At 43.1% G+C, this 26,990-nt stretch overlaps 1 protein-coding gene across 5 annotated transcripts in view; it reads right to left on the bottom strand.

Moving 5' to 3' along the window:
- Nucleotides 1-26,990, bottom strand: part of LOC124038495 (calcium-activated potassium channel subunit alpha-1-like) — a 235,993-nt gene that overhangs the window by 122,296 nt on the left and 86,707 nt on the right. For all 5 annotated transcript variants that reach the window (XM_046354452.1, XM_046354450.1, XM_046354453.1 and 2 more), the window contains exon 3: nucleotides 6,522-6,583. In XM_046354452.1, the coding sequence (XP_046210408.1) occupies nucleotides 6,522-6,583 (62 nt within the window). The remainder of the gene's footprint in view (nucleotides 1-6,521; nucleotides 6,584-26,990) is intronic.

A 26,990-nucleotide genomic window follows, 5' to 3' on the forward strand; every position in this document is an offset into this window, starting at 1 on the left:
ACAATGACTTGGTGATAAAAACCTAAAAGCTGACATTCCATAGACATGATGTGGTGTGTGTGTGAACCGAGATAGAGAGAGCCTGGAAAAGTTTAGGACAATGCCTCATTATCTCATCTTCCTGGCATCTGGGAAACTTTGTCAGTCATATTCAAGGTTGGAATACCTTTCTAGGGGTTCTGATGCTTCTAGCTTGTAGTTGCATTTTTGATAACATACTTACAGTATTTCACTTTTTAATGTGTATAGTATTGCTTACTAGGTGTTGGCCAATGAATGCTGTAACCACTCCCTCTTCAAATCAGGGCTGATTGGAAAAAGCTGTTCAAAAGAGAATATCGTATTATCATTGCTTTGTACTCCCTGATGAAGGCCATGCAGCCAAAACGAGTCGGAGTTTTAAACTTTGTTTCCATTGAAAATGCCATACAAATAAATGCATTTTAATTAGTTATATGAAGAGTGCCTTGGTCCTTTCTTTTTGTGGATTTAGTTTTTGCCTGAGAAATATGGATTGGTAAAGAGTTCCATTCAGCTATGCTCTATATAAAACTGTAGATTTAAGGCGATTTGTCCTTGGTTTGGGTTGTCTTCGCTGCCCTGAATTTGCCTGTCTGGTTTGGTGGTTATGCATGTTGCTAGTATGTACTAACTGGCCTGAATAATACTGTGTTTTTTTTTAAATATAACATTCCTAAAGAAAATCAGAAGACTGGATATTAATTTATTTTCAACGTGAAGCCATGAGAGATTCTAATGCATTTGGATAATATTTATATGGATAGAGCAATGAAGAGCTAATCGGGTTCTATAAAGGGTTCTATATAGCCCCCAAAAGGGTTGTAACCATAGTGGAACCCTTTTTTAGTGCTATATATAATATTTTTTTAATGGATCTTTATAGAACATGAGGAAATGGTTCTTTATAGCACCATACAGGTTCCATATGATTCTAAATGGAATGTGTATGGTGTTCCTGTCCTAAAATTCTATAAAATAACCATTAAAAAAGTTTCTATGTACAGAGGGGAGAACAAGTATTTGATACACTGCCAATTTTGCAGGTTTTCCTACTTGTGAGAGAGACAGAATCTAAAACAAAAATCCAGAAAATCACATTGTATGATTTCTTTACCCCCCCCCTTTTTCTCCTGAATGTCGTGGTATCCAATTGTTTTAGGAGCTACTATCTTGTCTTATCGCTACAACTCCCATATGGGCTCGGGAGAGACGAAGGTTGAAAGTCATGTGTCCTCCGATACACAACCCAACCAAGCCGCACTGCTTCTTAACACAGCGTGCATCCAACCCGGAAGCCAGCCGCACCAATGTGTCAGAGGAAACACCGTGCACCTGGCAACCTTGGTTAGCGCACACTGCACCCTGTCCACCACAGGAGTCGCTGGTGCACGATGAGACAAGGACATCCCTACTGGCCAAGTCCTCCCTAACCCGGATGACGCTAGGCCAATTGTGCATCACCCCACAGAACCTCCCAGTCGCGGCCGGTTACGACAGAGCCTGGGCGCGAACCCAGAGTCTCTGATGGCACAGCTGGCACTGCAGTACAGCGCCACCCGGGAGGCCCTTACATTGTATGATTTTTAAGTAATTCATTTTCATTTTATTGTATGACATAAGTATTTGATACATCAGAAAAGCAGAACTTAATATGTGGTACGGAAACCTTTGTTTGCAATTACAGAGATCATATGTTTCCTGTAGTTATTGACCAGGTTTGCACACACCGCTGCAGGGATTTTGGCCCACTCCTCCATACAGACCTTCTCCAGATCCTTCAGGTTTCGGGGCTGTCGCTGGGCAATACGGACTTTCAGCTCCCTCCAAAGATGTTCTATTGGGTTCAGGTCTGGAGACTGGCTAGGCCACTCCAGGACCTTGAGATGCTTCTTACGGAGCAACTCCTTAGTTGTGTGTTTCGGGTCGTTGTCATGCTGGAAGACCCAGCCACGACCCATCTTCAATGTTCTTACTGAGGGAAGGAGGTTGTTGGCCAAGATTTCGCGATACATGGCCCCATCCATCCTCCCCTCAATACGGTGCAGTCGTCCTGTCCCCTTTGCAGAGAAGCATCCCCAAAGAATGATGTTTCCACCTCCATGCTTCACAGTTGGGATGGTGTTCTTGGGGTTGTACTCATCCTTCTTCTACCTCCAAACCTCAGGATCATTGATGCCCCACAAGGTGAGATCTTGAATGGAGCCCCAGACCGAGGGTGATTGACCGTCATCTTGAACATCTTCCATTTTCTGATAATTGCGCCAACAGTTGTTGCCTTCTCACCAAGCTGCTTTCCTATTGTCCTGTAGCCCATCCCAGCCTTGTGCAGGTCTACAATTTTATACCTGATGTTCTTACACAGTTCTCTGGTCTTGGCCATTGTGGAGAGGTTGGAGTCTGTTTAATTGAGTGTGTGGACAGGTGTCTTTTATACAGGTAACGAGTTCAAACAGGTGCAGTTAATACAGGTAATGAGTGGAGAACAGGAGGGCTTCTTAAAGAAAAATGAACAGGTCTGTGAGAGCCGGAATTCTTACTGGTTGTTAGGTGATCAAACACTTTTGTCATGCAATAAAATACAAATTAATTACTTCAAAATCATACAATGTGATTTTCTGGATTTTTGTTTTAGATTCCATCTCTCACAGTTGAAGTGTACCTATGATACAAATTACAGACCTCTACATGCTTTGTAAGTAGGAAAACCTGCAAAATCGGCAGTGTATCAAATACTTGTTCTCCCACTGTATTTACAGTACACATCTACCTGAATTACCTTGTACCCCTGCACATGGACTCTGTACTGGTAACCACATGTATATCGCCAAGTTATTGTTACTATTTGTGTTGTAATTTTTCAATTATTTATCTTTACCCTCTGCATTGTTGGGCCTGTAAGTAAGCATTTAACTGTTAGTGTACACCTGTTGTTTACGAAGTATGTGACATGAAAGTTCATGTGATTTGAATTGAGAAGTTGAATCAAGTGAGCTACCGCTGGAACAGGTGGGGGTCCCCGAGGAGAGAATTAATTACCATTGACTGATTTAGTAATTGCTCTCAGTTGACACAACACCATCATTGGCCATAGTAATTTATCATATGTAAGGGAATAGCACAACAAATTAGATAAACTGGAATGGCACTCATTCATGGTTGCACAAATCGAGCTGTATGCAAACCCCGTCTTAAAATATTCTAATGAGCCACCTCCTCTATATTATTATCGCTAAAAGAGCAAATAACCCTTTTGTGAACTGTAACCATTGAAGAGCTCAAATGGTTATTTTAGTCAGTTTGGTTCCACATAGAAACATCACCCTTCCCAAAGAATCTTGAAGTACCCTCATGTTTTAGTGTATATGTGATTTTGAATGTACAGGAAGCCAACCATAACTACCATAATCTGCCACATCTACAGTTACAGTTGTATTATCCACTTTGCAGACCATCAAATGTTTAAATATGTGTAAGGAGCATATATTTTTCCCACTGCCGGCTCCCACTGCTGGCTTGCTTCTGAAGATAAGCAGGGTTGGTCCTGGTTGCAGCATACCACCCTGCATCCCACTGCTGGCTCCCACTGCTGGCTTGCTTCTGAAGATAAGCAGGGTTGGTCCTGGTTGCAGCATACCACCCTGCATCCCACTGCTGGCTCCCACTGCTGGCTTGCTTCTGAAGATAAGCAGGGTTGGTCCTGGTTGCAGCATACCACCCTGCATCCCACTGCTGGCTCCCACTGCTGGCTTGCTTCTGAAGATAAGCAGGGTTGGTCCTGGTTGCAGCATACCACCCTGCCTCCCACTGCTGGCTTGCTTCTGAATATAAGCAGGGTTGGTCCTGGTTGAAGCATGCCACCCTGCCTCCCACTGCTGTCCTTGCTTCTGAAGATAAGCAGGGTTGGTCCTGGTTGCAGCATACCACACTGCATCCCACTGCTGGCTTGCTTCTGAAGATAAGCAGGGTTGGTCCTGGTTGCAGCATACCACCCTGCATCCCACTGCTGGCTTGCTTCTGAAGATAAGCAGGGTTGGTCCTGGTTGCAGCATACCACCCTGAATCCCACTGCTGGCTCCCACTGCTGGCTTGCTTCTGAAGATAAGCAGGGTTGGTCCTGGTTGCAGCATACCACCCTGCATCCCACTGCTGGCTCCCACTGCTGGCTTGCTTCTGAAGATAAGCAGGGTTGGTCCTGGTTGCAGCATACCACCCTGCATCCCACTGCTGGCTCCCACTGCTGGCTTGCTTCTGAAGATAAGCAGGGTTGGTCCTGGTTGCAGCATACCACCCTGCATCCCACTGCTGGCTCCCACTGCTGGCTTGCTTCTGAAGATAAGCAAGCAGGGTTGGTCCTGGTTGCCACCCTGCATACCACCCTTGCATCCCTGGTTGCACTGCTGGCTCCCACTGCTGGCTTGCTTCTGAAGATAAGCAGGGTTGGTCCTGGTTGCAGCATGCCACCCTGCCTCCCACTGCTGTCCTTGCTTCTGAAGATAAGCAGGGTTGGTCCTGGTTGCAGCATACCACCCTGCATCCCACTGCTGGCTCCCACTGCTGGCTTGCTTCTGAAGATAAGCAGGGTTGGTCCTGGTTGCAGCATACCACCCTGCATCCCATTGCTGGCTCCCACTGCTGGCTTGCTTCTGAAGATAAGCAGGGTTGGTCCTGGTTGCAGCATACCACCCTGCATCCCATTGCTGGCTCCCACTGCTGGCTTGCTTCTGAAGATAAGCAGGGTTGGTCCTGGTTGCAGCATACCACCCTGCATCCCATTGCTGGCTCCCACTGCTGGCTTGCTTCTGAAGATAAGCAGGGTTGGTCCTGGTTGCAGCATACCACCCTGCATCCCACTGCTGGCTCCCACTGCTGGCTTGCTTCTGAAGATAAGCAGGGTTGGTCCTGGTTGCAGCATACCACCCTGCATCCCACTGCTGGCTCCCACTGCTGGCTTGCTTCTGAAGATAAGCAAGCAGGGTTGGTCCTGGTTGCAGCATACCACCCTGCATCCCACTGCTGGCTCCCACTGCTGGCTTGCTTCTGAAGATAAGCAGGGTTGGTCCTGGTTGCAGCATACCACCCTGCATCCCACTGCTGGCTCCCACTGCTGGCTTGCTTCTGAAGATAAGCAGGGTTGGTCCTGGTTGCAGCATACCACCCTGCATCCCACTGCTGGCTCCCACTGCTGGCTTGCTTCTGAAGATAAGCAGGGTTGGTCCTGGTTGCAGCATGCCACCCTGCCTCCCACTGCTGTCCTTGCTTCTGAAGATAAGCAGGGTTGGTCCTGGTTGCAGCATACCACCCTGCATCCCACTGCTGGCTCCCACTGCTGGCTTGCTTCTGAAGATAAGCAGGGTTGGTCCTGGTTGCAGCATACCACACTGCATCCCATTGCTGGCTCCCACTGCTGGCTTGCTTCTGAAGATAAGCAGGGTTGGTCCTGGTTGCAGCATACCACCCTGCATCCCACTGCTGGCTCCCACTGCTGGCTTGCTTCTGAAGATAAGCAGGGTTGGTCCTGGTTGCAGCATACCACCCTGCATCCCATTGCTGGCTCCCACTGCTGGCTTGCTTCTGAAGATAAGCAGGGTTGGTCCTGGTTGCAGCATACCACCCTGCATCCCATTGCTGGCTCCCACTGCTGGCTTGCTTCTGAAGATAAGCAGGGTTGGTCCTGGTTGCAGCATACCACACTGCATCCCACTGCTGGCTCCCACTGCTGGCTTGCTTCTGAAGATAAGCAGGGTTGGTCCTGGTTGCAGCATACCACCCTGCATCCCACTGCTGGCTTGCTTCTGAAGATAAGCAGGGTTGGTCCTGGTTGCAGCATACCACCCTGCATCCCACTGCTGGCTTGCTTCTGAAGATAAGCAGGGTTGGTCCTGGTCGATCCCTGGATGAGAGACCAGATGCTGCTGGAAGTGGTGTTGCAGGCCCATTAAGAGTCACTCTTTCCTCTGGTCTAAAGAAATACCCCATTGTTCCAGGGCTGTGGTTGGGGACACTGCCCTGTGTAGGGTGCCGTCTTTTGGATGGGATTTTAAATGGGTGTCCTGACTCTCTGTGTTCACTAAAGATCCCATGGCACTTATCATAAGGGTAGGGGTGTTAACACTGGTGTCCTGGCTAAATTCCCAAGCTGTCCTTCATACCATCACGGTCACCTAATCATCCCCAGTTTGCAATTGGCTTGTTCATCCCCCTCCTCTCCCCTGTAACTATTCCCCAGGTTGTTGCTGTAAATGAGAATGTGTTCTCAGTCAACTTACCTGGTAAAATACATATTATTACAGCTTCTCTATAAATCAGGTTATAACCACATTAGTCCACCTGTACCACATCATTTGCCAGATTAGATTTGGATCCCATTGACAAAAAGACCATCTCATTGTATAGTAGAGCTCTGTTGTCACAGTGCAATAGTTTCCAGTATATTAACATAACAAAAAGCACGATACACTGTAGGTTACAGCTGTAATGTGTTGCAAAAAAATAATACTTACTCAGAGGAATCTATGAAGTATATTACAAGGGCTCCGATGCTGAGGGCAAAGACAAGCACCACCTGAAGAGGAGAGAGAGAGGAAAAGTTAGTCTTTATTAATAGGTCAAAGTCAAACTGCCACGTCCGTTTCACCAAATACTGTTTTATCCCTCTGACATCATTGCACACTAATGAACACACAATAGAACAGTAGAGTATGTACTGCCATTATTTTTACCACAATGCTGGATGCTCATTTCCTCAAAGCAATAACAAATGTGCCTCTGGTGGACAGTGGCGCTGTTTTGCCAATCGCAGATCTCAACTTTAAGGCCAAGGATAAATCATTCTTAACTGGCACTGTTAGAATATACACATAGTGAGTAGCTACACATCACATCATCTCATTCTGACAGGGTTATAAAAGAGAGTGCGAGGCTACAACTACACCCATGAACACACACACACACTAGCCTAGCTGAAAGGGAACACACGCAAACACAGAGAGAACTGTGCAGTATGCTACACACTAGCTGAAAGGGAATACAGCACACAGAACTGTAAATAGAGCAGTATGCTACACCCTAGCTGAAAGGGAATACAGCACACAGAACTGTAAATAGAGCAGTATGCTACACCCTAGCTGAAAGGGAATACAGCACACATAACTGTAAATAGAGCAGTATGTTACACCCTAGCTGAAAGGGAATACAGCACACAGAACTGTAAATAGAGCAGTATGCTACACCCTAGCTGAAAGGGAATACAGCACACAGAACTGTAAATAGAGCAGTATGCTACACCCTAGCTGAAAGGGAATACAGCACACATAACTGTAAATAGAGCAGTATGTTACACCCTAGCTGAAAGGGAATACAGCACACAGAACTGTAAATAGAGCAGTATGCTACACCCTACCTGAAAGGGAATACAGCACACAGAACTGTAAATAGAGCAGTATGCTACACCCTAGCTGAAAGGGAATACAGCACACAGAACTGTAAATAGAGCAGTATGCTACACCCTAGCTGAAAGGGAATACAGCACACAGAACTGTAAATAGAGCAGTATGCTACACCCTAGCTGAAAGGGAATACAGCACACATAACTGTAAATAGAGCAGTATGCTACACCCTAGCTGAAAGGGAATACAGCACACAGAACTGTAAATAGAGCAGTATGCTACACCCTAGCTGAAAGGGAATACAGCACACAGAACTGTAAATAGAGCAGTATGCTACACCCTAGCTGAAAGGGAATACAGCACACAGAACTGTAAATAGAGCAGTATGCTACACCCTAGCTGAAAGGGAATACAACACACAGAACTGTAAATAGAGCAGTATGCTACACCCTAGCTGAAAGGGAATACAGCACACAGAACTGTAAATAGAGCAGTATGCTACACCCTAGCTGAAAGGGAATACAGCACACAGAACTGTAAATAAAGCAGTATGCTACACCCTAGCTGAAAGGGAATACAGCACACAGAACTGTAAATAGAGCAGTATGCTACACCCTAGCTGAAAGGGAATACAGCACACAGAACTGTAAATAGAGCAGTATGCTACACCCTAGCTGAAAGGGAATACAGCACACAGAACTGTAAATAGAGCAGTATGCTACACCCTAGCTGAAAGGGAATACAGCCCATAGAACTGTAAATAGAGCAGTATGCTACACCCTAGCTGAAAGGGAATACAACACACAGAACTGTAAATAGAGCAGTATGCTACACCCTAGCTGAAAGGGAATACAACACACAGAACTGTAAATAGAGCAGTATGCTACACCCTAGCTGAAAGGGAATACAACACACAGAACTGTAAACAGAACTTGGCTCATCATGTCAATACAGTGAGATGAGGCGACAGTACAGCGGGGGATAAACAGAGAAACAGCGAAGCCTTGAGCCTAGTCATATAGCTAACACAATAACAAAACAAGGGCATTGAGTGACACCCTCTCTCTCTCTGTCTGTCTAATAGGGGAGGGCCTTTTGAATACAATTGAACATGTAGTCTATCTAAAGCCTGCTCCCAGATATGTTAGTACTGTTAAGCATCGTTTATGGTTGATGTTATGCCTAGTGTTCAGCATTACAAGGATCATGGGAGTTGACGAAACAAAACAAACAGATCTAGGCTCACATTGGGAGAGACTACAGATTAAAGATGCACTATGCAGAAATCGCTCCACCATCGTTCGCCTAATCCCCAACTACAATAAATGCAAGTCCAGTGAAGCTTGACCATGCTGGTCTGACCAGCATCCGACCAGCACGGACCATGCCCTATGGGCCTTGGTCAAAAGTAGTGCCCTATATAGAGTGCTTTTGGGACAGAGCCGGAGACTGGCTTGGGGTAAACTGAGAGAGCAAGCAGTCAATTGAAGAAGAAACGGTGATACCCACCACTTTGCATATTTACACCAGTCAAATAAGGCCAAGAATTGGACAACATTTGAGGGAAAACTCTCCTATTAATTGCGTTGGCAGGAAAACAGGGAAGAAGGAAATCAACTTGATGAGACTGATATTATAGCTTCCATCTGAAGCTCTAGGTTTATAAATAAATACTTTTTTATATAACTATTCTACCTAAAGTATGAAATGCACCACACAACATTAAACATTATTAAAAAGGCCATTAGGGACAATAATAATCTTATTTTTTCTTAAAAGAGTGGGGCAGTCCCACAGTGTATTAGATAAGACAAGTAAGGTAAGAGGAGAGTGGTAAATAGCAGTGGATCGGATTCAAACCCACGCCGCGCAGGTACATGTATTCTGAAGGCAGCGGCTTAGACCACCAGGCCACTATCAAGCATATTGTCATTGCTACAAAATGAACAACCCACATTCCTTATTAAATTGAAAGCACAGTGCATTGAATGTGGTCAGGGCCAGTACACTACAGTATTGTAATCATGAGAAGCACAGATGAGATAAAAGCATCAGAAGCTAACTCCTCTCAGCATCCAGACCCGGGTTCAAATCTTCAAAAATGTTATAGCATTTATTTTAGACTGCCAGGTGGGCGAGGTCTTCACTTTTGAATGCTTTTCTATTGGTTCCATTCCAACATACAAGCTCTATCAAGTACCACTTCAGTATTTGAACACACCTCTGACATGCCACGTTTTACATAATGTTGTACGAAGTAGCAGTGACCCTGCCTGCCTTTGTCTATTTAGTAAATGACAGCCTGAACCAGCAGCAGCCCTAGCCATCCATAATAGATTAGTAGCTCAGAACTCATTCATTTCCATGATGATGTGACATTGTATTGTCAGTGTGTCCATTGACCTCTCCCATGATGAGAAAACACCTTCATGAATTTTTTATTTCCTGTCCTTAGCTTCCTTTTTAAAAGCAGAGCTGGGGTCTCTCTCTCTCTCTCTCTCTCTCTCTCTATGGCAGCCTGTATCATTGATGTTAGTCATTATTAATCATTACATAATCATGCATGGTCAAACCTGCCATCTTCAATATAGTGGTGGATGGGCCACCAGTAGATAGATGGGTGTTTCCACAAGAGGTATATTTACCAAATATACACTGGCAATAGCCCAAAAGAAATAGCCTCTGTATCAGGCTTAACTTGTCCTATCTGAACAGACACAGATAAAGGGCAAGACTGTACAGCCTCCCTCTGAGAAACCAAATGGAATCTGTCAATCTGCTCAAACAGGTAGCCTACATAATATAAGCACTTGGCCCCCAGGACCATACAATTACCCAATTAGCAACTACAACCAATAAACTGGTTCTTCAATGTAAAAGGCAATTCCCACATCCCATTGTTACATTCATCTTAATCAGACATAATTATTTTTTATGATATTTCAACACCACCACCACTGAGACGAGTGCTCACTTCTATTACGCACAACAAAAATGACAGAGACAAAGACACAGACACACGGAACCACGACCTAATCCGGAAAATATGAACAAAGGAAACCACAAATTGAATTAAATAAACAGAACTTCTACCTCATTGGTTTTGCGAACGTTCATGTGCACTATAAATATCACGCCCACTCAGAGCAGGCTAAGAAATGGTTGGCTAAATGTGTCGTAGGCCTATCAAACCAGAAACAGAAATGTCAACGTGTTGCAAGAAACGGTACGCAGACGGAGTGATAGATTTATATTTACCACATAGGGCCTATGCTTTTAAAGGAGTGAACAAAACAGCAAACATTTCAACAAGAGAAAAAATCTCTCTTCACTGGCGGGAGTTCAGAGAGCGAAGAGAGTCTTCACCACAGTAATAATTAACTTTAACAACAAATTGCAAATGCAAGCTTCATAAATAAATTATCAGTTTCAAGCAATTGTTAGGCGTACATACCAAAAGACCAGCAGGCCTATGCTAGTTGACCCATTGCTGGACAACGTGCAAAGTAAACAGTTAATATTATTGATCAAACTATTTTTGGAACTTCATATTTAATTATGGCAACTCTCTCTACCTACAATTTGACATTTGCGCTGCACCCAATCCTATAGCTGTAAAGCAAATCATCAAGCTGTTCGCCAGCTCACCCGACCTGTGTTGATTGACAGTTTGCTGTTTTTTTTATAAGGGCTATGTTGCGGCTAATGTCTCTGGCTGCGTGGAGAGTAATCCACAGAGACTCTGTGCCACAAAATGAGTGACAAAACATTACAAAACCTGGCCAGATCATTTCAAGTCATCAGTCTCAAGTCAAAGTTGAGTCTCGAATTGAGGCTCCAAGTCAAATCATTAAATTTTCTGTCAAGTCTCAAGTCAACAACTCTGCTACACATGCTGGCATTTTCTACTACAAATCAGAATGATTTCCACATAAAAACTCTGTATGAGGAAACATTTATATTCAATGCGGATGTATAGGCTACAATGCTTTCTACTTGCTCTGGTGCACTATATAGGAAGAAGGGTGTCATTTGGGACAGAGCCAAGTTGTACTGTATCCCTACACCATGATTCAAAACACATGCAGAGCATTGAGACACACTCATGTTCATAAATAAACACCAAGACACTATTATCCTGAATTAAACCCCTTGGTAGGTTTGACTTGCCCATTTTGGAATGATCCTTTCCCTATGATAATGCTTTCCTCTATAGAGCCCTGATAACTCCTCCAGTCAGAAATTGGTGAACACACCCACACTCATACACAAACAACACACTCATTAGCCTCTGGGTCTGTGTGAGATATGACTCTAGGCCCACTCTGTAGTAATAACAAGCAGGAAAAAGACAATGAACAGGGAATAGAAAGGGAACAAGGAAAAGACATGGAACAGGGAAAAACAGAACAGGGAAAGAACAGAGAAAGACAGTGAACATGGAAAGAACAGGGAAAAGAAAGGGAACAGGCAAAGACAGGGAACCGGGAAAAGACAGGAATCGGGGAAAAGACAGGGAACATGGAAAGAACAGTGAAAATAAAGGGAAAAGGGAAAAAGACAGGGAACAGAGAAAAGAAGTGGAACAGGGAAAAGAAGTGGAACAGGGAAAAAGACAAGGAAACAGGGAAAAGACAGGAAACAGGGAAAAAGACAGGAAACAGGGAAAAGACAGGAAACAGGTAAAAGACAGGAAACAGGTAAAAGACAGGAAACAGGGAAAAGACAGGAAACAGGGAAAAGACAGGAAACAGGGAAAAGACAGGGAACAGGGAAAAGACAGGGAACAGGGAAATAACAGGGAAAAGACAAGGGAACCGGGAAAAGACAAGGGGACCGGGAAAAGACAAGGGGACCGGGAAAAGACAAGGGAAACACGAAAACACAAGGGAAACAGGAAAAAGACAGGGAACAGGGAAAATAAATGGAACAGGGAAAAAGACAAGGAAAAGACAGGAAACAGGGACAAAGACAGGAAACAGGGAAAATAAATGGAACAGGGAAAAAGACAGGAAATAGGGAAAAAGACAGGAAACAGGGAAAATAAATGGAACACGGAAAAAGACAGGAAACAGGGGAAATAAATGGAACACGGAAAAAGACAGGAAACAGGAAAAAAGACAGGAAACAGGGAAAAAGACAGGAAACAGGGAAAGACAGGAAACAGGGTAAGAGAGGAAACAGGGAAAAGACAGGAAACAGGAAAAGGACAGGAAACAGGGAAAGACAGGAAACAGGGAAAAGACAGGAAACAGGGAAAAGACAGGAAACAGGGAAAAACAGGGAAAAACAGGAAACAGGGAAAAAAGACGGGAAACAGGGAAAAGACAGGAAACAGGGAAAAGACAGGGAACAGAGTAAAGACAGGGAACAGAGAAAAGACAGGGAACAGAGAAAAGACAGGAAACAGGGAAAAGACAGGAAACACGGCAAAGACAGGAAACAGGGAAAAGACAGGAAACAGGGAAAAGACGGGAAACAGAGAAAAGACAGGAAACAGGGAAAAGACGGGAAACAGAGAAAAGACAAGGAACAGAGAAAAGACAGGGAACAGAGAAAAGACAGGGAAAAGTCAGGGAAAATACAAGGGGACCGGGAAAAGACAAGGGGACCGGGAAAAGACAAGGGGACCGGGAAAAGACAAGGGGACCGGGAAAAGACAAGGGGACCGGGAAAAGATAAGGGAAACGGGAAAAGACAAGGGGTGGGGTAAAGACAAGGGAAACGGGAAAAAAGAAAGGGAACAGAGAAAATAAATGGAACAGGGAAAAAGACAAGGAAAAGATAGGAAACAGGGAAAAAGACAGGAAACAGGGATAAAAACAGGAAACAGGGTAAAAGACAGGAAACAGGGAAAATACATGGAACAGGGAAAAAGACAGGAAATAGGGAAAAAGGGAGGAAACAGGGTAAAGACAGGAAACAGGGAAAAGACAGGAAACAGGGAAAAGACGGGAAACAGAGAAAAGACAAGGAACAGAGAAAAGACAGGGAACAGAGAAAAGACAGGGAAAAGTCAGGGAAAATACAAGGGGACCGGGAAAAGACAAGGGGACCGGGAAAAGACAAGGGGACCGGGAAAAGACAAGGGGACCGGGAAAAGACAAGGGGACCGGGAAAAGATAAGGGAAACAGGAAAAGACAAGGGGTGGGGTAAAGACAAGGGAAACGGGAAAAAAGAAAGGGAACAGAGAAAATAAATGGAACAGGGAAAAAGACAAGGAAAAGATAGGAAACAGGGAAAAAGACAGGAAACAGGGATAAAAACAGGAAACAGGGTAAAAGACAGGAAACAGGGAAAATACATGGAACAGGGAAAAAGACAGGAAATAGGGAAAAAGACAGGAAACAGGGTAAAGACAGCAAACAGGGAAAAGACAGGAAACAGGGAAAAGACGGGAAACAGAGAAAAGACAAGGAACAGAGAAAAGACAGGGAACAGAGAAAAGACAGGGAAAAGTCAGGGAAAATACAAGGGGACCGGGAAAAGACAAGGGGACCGGGAAAAGACAAGGGGACCGGGAAAAGACAAGGGGACCGGGAAAAGATAAGGGAAACGGGAAAAGACAAGGGGTGGGGTAAAGACAAGGGAAACGGGAAAAAAGAAAGGGAACAGAGAAAATAAATGGAACAGGGAAAAAGACAAGGAAAAGATAGGAAACAGGGAAAAAGACAGGAAACAGGGATAAAAACAGGAAACAGGGTAAAAGACAGGAAACAGGGAAAATACATGGAACAGGGAAAAAGACAGGAAATAGGGAAAAAGACAGGAAACAGGGTAAAGACAGGAAACAGGGAAAAGACAGGAAACAGGGAAAAGACAGGAAACAGGAAAAGGACAGGACACAGGGAAAGACAGGAAACAGGGTAAAGACATGAAACATGGAAAAGACAGGAAACAGGGAAAAGACAGGAAACAGGGAAAAGACAGGAAACTGGGAAAGGACGGGAAACAGGGAAAAGACGGGAAACAGGGAAAGACGGGAAACAGGGGAAAGACGGGAAACAGGGAAAAGACAGGGAACATAGAAAAGACAGGGAACAGAGAAAAGACAGGGAACAGAGAAAAGACAGGGAACAGGGAAATAACAGGGAAAAGACAAGGGAAACGGGAACAGACAAGGGAAACGGGAAAAGACATACTGAACCGGGAAAAGACAAGGGAACTGGGAAAGACAAGGTTCCTGAGATCCTCAAAAGGTTCTACAGCTGAAACATAGAGAGTAAACTGACTGGTTGAATCACTGCCAGGTACGGCAATTGCTCGGGCTCTACAAAGGGTAGTGCGTATGGCCCCACTGGGGCTAAGCTGCCTGCCATCCAGGACCTCTACACCAGGCGGTGTCAGAGGAAGGCCCTAAAAATTGTCAAAGACCCCAGCCACCCCAGTCATAGACTGTTCTCTCTACTGGCAAGCGGTACCGGAGGGCCAAGTCTAGGACAAAAAGGCTTCTCAACCGTTTTTACCCCCAAGCCATAAGACTCCTGAACGGGTAATCAAATGGCTACCCGGACTATTTGCATTGTGTGCCACCCCCCACAACCCCTCTTTTACGCTGCTGCTTCTCTCTATTTATCATATATGCATAGTCACTTTAACTATATATTCATGTACATACTACCTTAAATTTGCCAACCAACCAGTGCTCCCACACATTGGCTAACCGGGCTATCTGTATCGTGTCCCACCACCCGCCACCCACCACCCGCCAACCCCTCTTTTACGCTACTGCTACTCTCTGTTTATCATATATGCATAGTCACTTTAACCATATCTACATGTACATACTACCTCAATCAGCCTGACTAACCGGTGTCTGTATGTAGCCTCGCAACTTTTATAGCCTCGCTACTGTATATAGCCTGTCTTTTTACTGTTGTTAAATTTCTTTACTTACCTATTGTTCACCTAATACCTTTTTTGCACTATTGGTTAGAGCCTGTAAGTAAGCATTTCACTGTAAGGTCTACACCTCTTGTATTCGGCGCACGATATGATTAGATTTGAATGCATAGTGCCAACTGTAAAGTTTGGTGGATGAGGAATAATGGTCTGGGCTGTTTTTTTTATGGTTAGGCGAGGCCCCTTAGTTCCAGTGAAGGGAATTCTTAACGCTCCAGCATACTGTGACATTCTAGACGATTATGTGCTTCCAATTTTGTGGCACCAGTTTGGGGTAGGTCCTTTCCTGTTTCAGCATGACAATGCCCCCGTGCACAGAGCGAGGTTCCTTCAGAAATGGTTTGTCGAGATCGGTGTGGAAAAACTTGACTGGGTTGCACAGACCCTGAACTCAACCCCATCGAACACCTTTGGGATGAATTGAAATGCCTATTTCGGAGCCAGGCCTAATCGCCCAACATCAGTGCCTGACCTCACTAATGCTCTTGTGGCTGAATGGAAGCAAGTCCCTGCAGCAATGTTCCAACATCTAGTGGAAAGCCTTTCCAGAAGAGTGGAAGCTGTTATGGCAGCAAAAGGCGGGACCAACTCCATATTAATGCCCATGATTTTGTAATAAGATGTTTGAAGAGCAGGTGTTCACACACTTTTGGGCATTTAGTATATGTAAAAAGAAAGGTTCCACCCGTGGTAGATGAGTTATAAACTTGGTATCATGTCACTCCTTAAAGCTATGTGGTTATATTCATTGTCCACAGTCATTGAATCAGCATATCAAATAAGACGCAGAGAAGATATCGAAATGCAACATATATTCTCCTTTGATTTTGACCACTTTTTCTGTCTCAAGCCTGTCTTAGAAAAAATCCAAATCTGGACCACTGTCATAAACCACATTTCTTTGAGACAACTATGTGATGTGATTTTGATATCATACAGATGTATATTGTTGTAGTCTTACAGAATACTACAAACTGATGTGTAAAAACATTAGGCTAGTGAACCCTGGACTGGAGGTGTGGCTTAGTAGGGGTGTGGCTTTCAGATAGTTGACACCCACAATTAAAGGAGGGGACTGGATCTGTCTCCATTTGTTAGTCACACGTGATGTCTCATAGAGCGCTGGCCGAATTTTGGCTAAAAAAGGGTGAATAATGTGTCTTGCCATAGAGGTCAACCATTTACAAAATGTCATTGATTGGCCAGATGGTGGAGCTATAACAAGTGATTGAAAAGGTCACACCTGTCACCATGTTTGACCCCCTCGCCCCATGATATTCAGTACACGGGTCTCTCTCTTCACAAGGAACACATTTGTTTCAGGGACCCGCCATGATGGATTTTCCACCATTTCAAATTTTGTGAAAAACACTTCAAACACTACTTTTCTGCCACCAAATGACCGATCTGCACAAAACGTGATGTGTCGTCTGATGTCTTGATGTGTCGGACAAAGGATTTTTATTTGTATTTATTTCACCTTTATTTAACCAGGTAGGCTAGTTGAGAACACCTTTATTTAACCAGGTAGGCTAGTTGAGAACACCTTTATTTAACCAGGTAGGCTAGTTGAGAACACCTTTATTTAACCAGGTAGGCTAGTTGAGAACACCTTTATTTAACCAGGTAGGCTAGTTGAGAACACCTTTATTTAACCAGGTAGGCTAGTTGAGAACACCTTTATTTAACCAGGTAGGCTAGTTGAGAACACCTTTATTTAAACAGGTAGGCTAGTTGAGAACACCTTTATTTAACCAGGTAGGCTAGTTGAGAACACCTTTATTTAACCAGGTAGGCTAGTTGAGAACACCTTTATTTAAACAGGTAGGCTAGTTGAGAACACCTTTATTTAACCAGGTAGGCTAGTTGAGAACAAGTTCTCATTTGCAACTGCTACCTGGCCAAGATAAAGCATAGCAGTGTGACACAGACAACAACACAGAGTTACACATGGAGTAAACAAAAAACAAGCCAATAACACAATAAACAAGTCAATGACACAGTAGAAAAAATAAAGTCTATATACAGTGTGTGCAAAGGGCATGAGGAGGTAGGCAATAAATAGGCCATAGGAGTGAATAATTACAATTTAGCAGATTAACACTGGAGTGAAAAATGAGCAGATGATGTGCAAGTAGAGATACTGGTGTGCAAAAGAGCAGCAAAGTAAATAAAATAAAAACAGTATGGGGATGAGGTAGGTAGATTGGGTGGGCTATTTACAGATGGACTATGTACAGCTGCAGTGATCGGTTAGCTGCTCAAATAGTTGATGTTTAAAGTTGGTGAGGGAAATAAAAGTCTCCAGCTTCAGCGATTTTTGCAATTTGTTCCAGTCATTGACAGCAGAGAACTGGAAGGAAAAGCGACCAAATGAGGTGTTTGCTTTGGGGATGACCAGTGAGATATACCTGCTGGAACGTGTGCTATGGGTGGGTGTTGTTATCGTGACCAGTGAACTGAGATAAGGCGGAGCTTTACCTAGCAAAGACTTATAGATGACCTGGAGCCAGTGGGTCTGGCGATGAATGTGTAGCGAGGGCCAGCCAACTAGAGCATACAGGTCGCAGTGGTGGGTGGTATAAGGTGATTTGGTAACAAAACAGATGGCACTGATAGACTGCATCCAGTTTGCTGAGTAGAGTGTTGGAAGCTATTTTGCAGATGACATCGCCAAAGTCAAGGATCGGTAGGACAGTCAGTTCTACAAGGGTAAGTTTGGCGGCGTGGGTGAAGGAGGCTTTGTTGCGAAATAGAAAGCCGAATCTAGATTTGATTCTGGATTGGAGATGTGTGATGTAACATGTGTCTGGAAGGAAAGTTTACAGTCTAGCCAGACACCTAGGTATTTATAGTTGTCCACATATTCTAGGTCGGTATCGTCCAGGATGGTGATGCTAGTCGGGCGGGCGGGTGCAGGCAGCGAAAGGTTGAAAAGCATGCATTTGGTTTTACTAGCGTTTAAGAGCAGTTGGAGGCCACTGTAGGAGTGTTGTATGGCATTGAAGCTCATTTGGAGGTTAGTTAGCACAGTGTCCAAGGAAGGGCCAGACGTATACATAATGGTGTCGTCTGCGTAGAGGTGGATCAGGGAATCGCCCGCAGCAAGAGCGACATCATTGATATATACAGAGAAAAGAGTCGGCCCGAGAATTGAACCCTGTGGTACCCCCATAGAGACTGCTAGAGGTCCGGACAACATGCCCTCCGATTTGACACACTGAACTCTGTCTGCAAAGTAGTTGGTGAACCAGGAGAGGCAGTCATTAGAAAAACCAAGGCTATTGAGTCTGCTGATAAGAATATGGTGATTGACAGAGTCGAAAGAATTGGCCAGGTCGATGAAGACGGCTGCACAGTACTGTCTTTTATCGGTGGTGGTTATGATATTGTTTAGTACCTTGAGCGTGGCTGAGGTGCACCCGTGACCGGCTCGGAAGCCGGACTGCACAGCGGAGAAGGTACGGTGGGATTCGAAATGGTCAGTGATCTGTTTATTAACTTTGCTTTAGATAGGCAGGGAAGGATGGATATAGGTCTGTAACAGTTTGGGTCTAGGGTGACACCCCCTTTGAAGAGGGGGATGACTGTGGCAGCTTTCCAATCTTTAGGGATCTCGGACAATACTAAAGAGAGGTTGAACATGCTGGTAATAGGGGTTGCAACAATGGCGGCGGATAGTTTTAGAAAGAAAGGGTCGAGATTGTCTAGCCCAGCTGAATGTCTCTCAACGCACAATTTTCCAGACTAGTACCTAAAAGAACATGGCCGCTATTCAGCAATAAGCATTAATGTCGGTATGATCTAGCACATCAATGTATATAGATCAGTCAAAGATATTCGTATCGTAACAACAACACTGTCAATCCTCAACATATTCAAGATCCTTCATATCGACCACACGGTGGCCCTATAAGAGGCACGTTTATATTTCTTGATCTGTTTGACTCAGAGTGAAGAAATTTGGTACACATGCTCAGCGATATGAGTCTAGCTAACCCACGCGATTACTCAGACATCACTGGCACGATTTTGACGAAACTTGGGTGAATGATGTGTCTTGCCATAGAGATCCAACATTTACAAAATGACACTGATTGGCCTGAGGGGGCCGCTTCAGTAATCAACTGTACGTACATTGGTCACACACAATATCTTAGATACAACTGGCACGATTGTGATGACGCTTGGGTGAATGATGCGTCTTTCCATAGACATCCGTAATTTTCCAAATTACACTGATTTGCCCGAGGGGACACTTCGTCATTCAAGGGGGACATGTTTACTGTTGCCTTGTACTTTTTGGAACCTTTACACAGAGGTTCCTCAAAGACCCTTTTCAGAGGGATTCCTCAAAGAACCTTTTTGAACTGGAAAAGTTCCCCATGTGGCAATTTGTAAAACCCCAAAAGGTTCAAGAGTGTAGAGCCACCCCATTATGTTTGCACTCAGTATGTTCAAAACATTGTCCACAGATAAACCATACAAAATAAACCACATTATCTTTTAGAGGAGGATTGGGAGTCTCAAAATTAATCTCAGGGAACACCTGTTCCCTTGTAGCATACTGACATGGCAACAATGGGTTTTCAAATCTCCAAGCTAATTTAGCTAATATGAGAACGGCATCTCTCCTTGGGCACTTTATGCCAGGAGAGGTGATTGACAAACTTTTACCACAACACTAACAGGATCTTCAACCACAACACCAAATGGGGTTACCATACCAAGGAAATTACAGAATTTTATGGGAAATGTAATAACTACAACTATGAACATGAACACAATTAACAATATAAACTCAATGAGTGTTATTAGAAAGAAACAAGAACACACACTAAATCCAATTATTCGGTCCATTAGTTAGTGACACTGGTTTCATCACAAAGGGAGGTGTACTGTATATGAGTAGGTAGTGTAATACTTGCTGAGTATAACTCAGCCAGGACATCCCTGAGCTCTATCCTTGAGTCCCAAATGGAAGCTTATTCCCTGTTTAGAACACTACTTTTGACAATGGCCTATAGGGGTAGTAGACTATGAAGGGAATAGGGTGCCATTTGGGACTCACCCCTTGTGAGTTATTCAGGTCCCCCCTAAAGTATCTTTGTGTTTTATATTTGGACAAGAGGATAGAGGGAACCCAGGTCAGCAGTTCACCTCAGAGCCAACAACAGGTCAGTGATATATTGGTTTGATGAATGCAGAGCCACATAGTAAACCGTGTTAACCACATAGTACACCGTGTAGCTTGAGAGATTCACAGAGGATGTGACCCTACAGAGATCCATCAGAACACAGGAATGGAAACTGAACAGAGAGCTGACTGCGTCGGACAGAATTCTAGGACAGAGAATGTCTGGCATCCTCCAGATTGGGAGGTTACATTCCAGTTTGACCAATGGACTCATCTAGCACCGTGTGATAACTATGACACCGTCTGGAAACAGAAGATACTCTACAGGAATGACGGAGTCCAAATCATCTTGGCTCCTGGACTCTGTCCACGCATTTCAACGCTGCATTGAAACAATGACTGGTCAATGATCCAAGACCGGCTCAGTTAACTGTGACAATGAGTCGTCATACTGCTGCATCAAATGTACATGATCTTAGGGGCATTGGCAAAGACAATGTAAGTATTCTACTTATGTACCCCTAATTGCACCGAATACATCTGTTTATCCTGCAGCTATTGTAAGCAGTAATCATGAGCCTATAAACCAGAGTTACACTGTTATCGCTGAGGTGGTGTGCAATAGCATAAAGATCATTTTATGCAGCTCACCCTGCACTATCAGCTCCAATGTAAATAACATGAGTAAGTCTACCTCTGATAAGCTTCCCAGTAAAGCAATTAAAACAATCAAGCAACCCAGAAAAGTGCTAAAATAGGCTACATATGTTAATATGGGCTAAGAAACAAGGTCCATGATGTCAATCATTTGCTTTTAACAGATTAACTATGGCTACAGATTCATCTGCCTCAACCTAAAGCCCATTCTTGGAGGAAGCTTCTATAGACCACCAAGTGCTAACAGTCAGTATCTGGATAATATGTGTGAAATGCTTGATAATGTATGTGATATCAACAGAGAAGCATATTTTCTGGGTGATTTAAATATTGACTGGCTATCATCAAGCTGCCGACTCAGAAAAAAATGAAAACTGTAACCAGCGCCTGCAACCTAGATCAGGTTGTCAATCAACATACCAGGGTATTTACAAAATGCACAGGAATTAAATCATCAACATGTATTGATCACATTTTTACTAACGTTGCAGATATTTGCTTTAAAGCAGTATCCAAATCCATAGGATGTAGTGATCACAATATAATAGCCATATCTAGGAAAACCAAAGTTCCTAAGGCTGGGCCTAATATAGTGTATAAAAGGTCATACAAGAAGTTTTGTAGTGATTCATATATTGATGATTTAAAGAATATTTGCTGGTGTGTAATGAGGAGCAACCAGACCCTGCACTTGACGGATTTATGAAACTACCTATTCCAGTTACTAATAAGCACACACCCACTAAGAAAATGACTGTAAAAACTGTTAAATCCCCTTGGAATGATGAGGAATTGAAAAATTGTATGGTTGAGAGGGATGAGGCAAAAGGTATGGCAATTAAGTCTGGCAGCTCAACTGATTGGCAAACATACTGCAAATTAAGAAATCATGTGACTAAACTAAATAAAATGAAAAATAAACTAAAAAATGAAACAAAGATCAATTATATAAAGAATTATTATAAAAATCTTTTTGGGGCACCTTAAATGACATTTTGGGGGAAAAAAGCCAACTCGGCTCCTTCATTCATTGAATCAGATGGCTCATTCATCACAAAGCCCACAGATATTGCAAACTACTTAAATTACTTTTTCATTGGCAAGATAAGCAAACTTAAGGATGGCATGCCAGCAACAAACGCTGACACTACACATCCAAGTATATCAGACCAAATTATTAAAGACAAGACTTGAAGACTTGAATTCTGTAAAGTCAGTGTAGAAAAGGTGAATAAATTATTGTTGTCTATCAATAATGACAAGCCACCGGGGTCTGACAATCTAGATGGAAAATTACTGAGGATAATAACCGGCAATATTGCCACTCCTATTTGCCAAGTCTTCAATTTAAGCCTACAAGAAAGTGTGTGCCCTCAGGCCTGGAGGGCAGCTAAAGTCATTCCCCTACCCAAGAATAGTAAAGCCCCCTTTACTGGCTCAAATAGCCGACCAATCAGACTGTTACCAACCCTTAGTAAACTTCTGGAAAAATGTATTTTGACCAGATGCAATGCTATTTCACAGTAAACTAATTGACAACAGAATTTCAGCATGCTAATAAGGAAGGACACTCATCAAGCACAGCACTTACACAAATGACTGATAATTGATGATAAATGAGAGAAATTCATGATAAAATTATTGTGTGGGCTATCTTGTTAGATGTCAGCGCAGCTTTTGACATTATTGATCATAGTCTGCTTCTGGAAACATGTATGTGTTATGGCTTTACACCCCCTGCTATAATGTGGACAAAGAGTTGCTTGTCTAACAGAACACAGATGGTGTTCTTTAATGGAAGCCTATATAATATAATCCAGTTAGAATCAGGAATTCCCCAGGGTAGCTGTTCAGGCCCCTTGCTTTTTAAAATTTTTACTAACGACATGTCACTAACTTTGAGTAAAGTGTGGCAGATGAATCAGAATTAGTTGTGTAACATAGGCAATTAAGATGTCTCATCTGCATTATATGCTTATTTATATACTTGTTATTAGAATGTATCCCTTTGGACTCTGGTGTTGGCAGTTGCACTTCTTCCCTCAGCTGGGGCTCAGTCACTTGAGGCCCAGAGGTAGAGGTCAGGCTAGTTTTTCACATATCCCTGGTGCTATGCAGAATATCAGAAAGGGAAGAGGACAGGATGGAACACTGTCTTCATATGTGAATGTGTCTTTACCTATTCTTAAACCATGTGAAGGGATGGCATGATTAATGGGGAACCAATTACTTGTCTCCACAATGTCTGTGCGCAAGTCACTCCCTCCTTTGGCATTGGGGGGAGGTGTATGGCAGTGTCTGGAACCATTGTATGTCCTCTGATGTTGCACGTATCCTGGGATAGTGTATGACCTAGAGGCTCACTCCCCTCAGTGAGCTTTTCCATGAGTGGGGTCAAGAAGGGGTTTACTTAAGAAGGGTGTATCTAGAGTTGACAATTGAGTTATGCCATTGGATGAGTTGGTGGTTTTGCACTATGAAGTACCAGGAACGAGATTAGAACCTCGTCTTACGGGCCAAGCTGAACGATAATTTGTAGCGAATGCTATCTAGCTATGGGATACTCCTTTCCCATTTATAAAGTCTCACTTTGTGAACTGTTCCTAATATCTGTGGTTTGTCATGTCAACTAGGGGGACCTTTGCTATAAAAGATCTCAGTAGCCATTGTGTTGTCACTCTCAACAGTTCATTAGAAATGGTGAATCGTTGAAAGTCATTGCTATTGCAAAGCTCTTATTATTAAAAATGTAGTTTAAGTATAACTCTGACTGGTGTGAAAAGTGTGTCTCTCCTCATTTGATAGTAAAGAAATTAACCACCACAAAATCCAGAGTTTCTATGTATGTGGATGACTCAACACTATACATGTCAGCTACTACAGCAACTTAAATGATTGCAACACTCAACAAAGAGCTGCAGTTAGTTTCAGAGTGGGTGGCAAGGAATAAGTTAGCTCTAAATATTTCTAAAACTAAAAGCATTGTATTTGGATCCATAATAAATACAAACAAATACAAAAAATATGGAAAATAACTGAGCACTGACCTCTGACTGTTGAATGTTGCTTCATCTAGTTTGGAGAGATCCCCTTGTCCTTTAAGACAGTAACACAGTACATATTCAAATGACTCCCTTTGTGATGAAATCACAGTCCATACCAGGACAATAACAGGACAATGTTATTGTGAGTAAATGTCACTGACACTAAAATAAACTAATTACACTTGGGCTTCTGAGTGGCTCAGCAGTCTAAGGCACTGCATCTCAGTGCAAGAGGTGTCACTACAATCCCTGGTTTGAATCCAGACTGCATCACATCCGGCCGTGATTGGGAGTCCCATAGGGCGGTGCACAATTGGCCCAGTGGGTTTGGCCGGGGTAGGTCGTCATTGTAAATCAGAATTTGTTCTTAACTGACTTGCCTAGTTAAATAAAATACATATTTTTTTTAAATGAATAAGTGATCATTTCAAATCATTTGTTGTGGGTATCACAAAGTAGCACAGTCCAATGGCAGAATCAAATCAAATCAAAGTTTATTTGTCACATGCGCTGAATACAATAGGTGTAGAGTGAAATGCTTACTTACAGGCTCTAAACAATAGTGCAAAAGCTAGTGGAACAGTAATTTGGAAAGTTGTTTACTGTACAAGAAAAATGGAGCATATGAAAGGTCCTTCCTAACTAGTCTGTTGACACAAAGCCTTCCTTTTACAGCAGTAGGCAGCTGTTCCATTGTATCCATCAGAGGAACTTTGACTAAGTCCCAAATGGTACCATATTCCCTTTATAGTGCACAACTTTTGACTATAGCCCTATGGGCCCGCGTCAAAAGTAGTGCACTGAGTAGGGAATAGGGTGCCATTTGAGACGTGACAGCAGCTACACCACTACGCCCACAGTTTCCAACCACCAAGTGATAACAGCAAGTTAGGATTCTATTCAATCTGTACAACTGAAGCGTTACATGTTGCGCAATAAACATTTTACGGTTATTTCCGATTGATATGTACGCAGCGTTTACCGTAAATGCAATCTCTGCTAGTGTGGCAATATTACCTTTAAATTTCAATCACGCTGTAACACTGAACTTCAGCGATACAGATTGAATAGAGCCCTTAGCATCTTTATGACAACAACCATCACCGTGATGTAGTGATTAACATGATGTAGTGTCACAAGGGAGACTCTGGCAGACATCCGACGAGCATCTGAGACATTTACAACACCATTAATGTGAGGCTCGAAGACCCCTCTCCAACCTGACACAAGAAATGTAATTGGTTATTGCAGAAATGACAGGCATCTTTCTTCAGGTTTACAACAGTAACACCATGTCACCAAGCAACACTGCTGCTGCTGTTGTTTCTGTTGTTGTTGTTGTTTGAAAATGACAATGGTACACAAAAGGAAATGCTAGGTTAAAAAGATATATAATATCAGGGTAAATATTGGACAGAACACACTTTGGGTTATGTTGACCCAGCCAGTTGGGTCACTTAGTTGGGTTGTTGGGTTAATGATGCTGGGTTACTGCTCTTTGACCTATCGGGTCAGATCAGAAGACTGGAAGTGTGACTTAGTAGGGCCGTGTCTTTCAGCTAGTTCAGCTAGTTCAGGCCATCTGTGAGAGTAAATGTCATTTCAGTTCATCTGTTCTGTTGTATTTGTAACTGTATGTTAAGAGCTGACACTTTCATATAATGTATGAGGCCTACACAAGAGTATGAGTTCCTCAACTGCCTATGTATATCCCAGAGTTGGGAGAGTTACCATATTGAAATAATGTTTTATAAAATATTGAAGAAAAAGTGAAATATTCAGTATACAGACTTAACACGATAAAGAGGAATGACGTACTCAAGGGTGGCCATGAGTACATGTTATTCCTAATAGGCATGCCCCCAATAGGCACTCCCCCAATAGGCACGCCCCCAATAGTAATTCCTGTTCATCATGATAAGTTTGTGCACGGCAAATATGAATTATCCTTCAATATTTATACACATGACATATTTGTATTTACATTACTATACAGTCAAAACTTACAGTCCGTGGACATTTGGAATAGACGACAAAGGTACATTAACATAAAACTTGCTCTTTCCTCCACCTCTCTTTTCTTTCATTTAACACCTGCTTTCATTCCTTTTACCTCTCTGCAAATAAACTCTTTTTTTATGCACAGACGAAAGAGATTATTGAGGATAACATCTACAGAGAGGAACAGCTACTGTATGTGGCATGTCGACACAGACCGAGAAATAACCCCCAGACTGCATGGTAATACTATCTGCCTAGGCCCTGTGTGCCGGTAGTGACAGCAGTACACACAACCTGCATACTAATAGGGCCTGTGGAACAACCAAACAACACTCCGCTCCACAGGCCTGTAGTGCATCCTAAATGACACCCTATGTAGTGCACTACATTTGAGTTGGGCCCGTAGCACTATAAAATAAATAAGGCACCATTTGGGACGCATAGCCTGGCTTCCTCAAACATGCTCTTAATATAATCTACACAGCGTGTGTTTCATAAACAACTTATTTCACCCAGACCCAGTAATAACATAACAAAGGAAAATAGGAGAGGACAGGTTCACTGATATTCAAGTCACTCTGGAATCTTCATCTAGATTCTAGAATCTTCATAATCACATAAATAAAACGGAGGGCAGTAACTTGGCAAGCACAAACCATTCAGTAAATTAGATGCTTAATAGTATTTAACAAACATGCCTATACTGAAGTAATTCTGAAAGAAAGTAACACTGCATAAATGAGTCCTTAAAGAAAGTTCTATAAAATGTTAATGTTCTTAGAATAAACTTAAAATAAACAATGCCAAAAAAAATCATTAATTGAAATTTTATTATAAAATGT

This window comes from Oncorhynchus gorbuscha, linkage group LG06 (assembly GCF_021184085.1).
Source record: "Oncorhynchus gorbuscha isolate QuinsamMale2020 ecotype Even-year linkage group LG06, OgorEven_v1.0, whole genome shotgun sequence".
Lineage (NCBI taxonomy): Eukaryota > Metazoa > Chordata > Actinopteri > Salmoniformes > Salmonidae > Oncorhynchus > Oncorhynchus gorbuscha.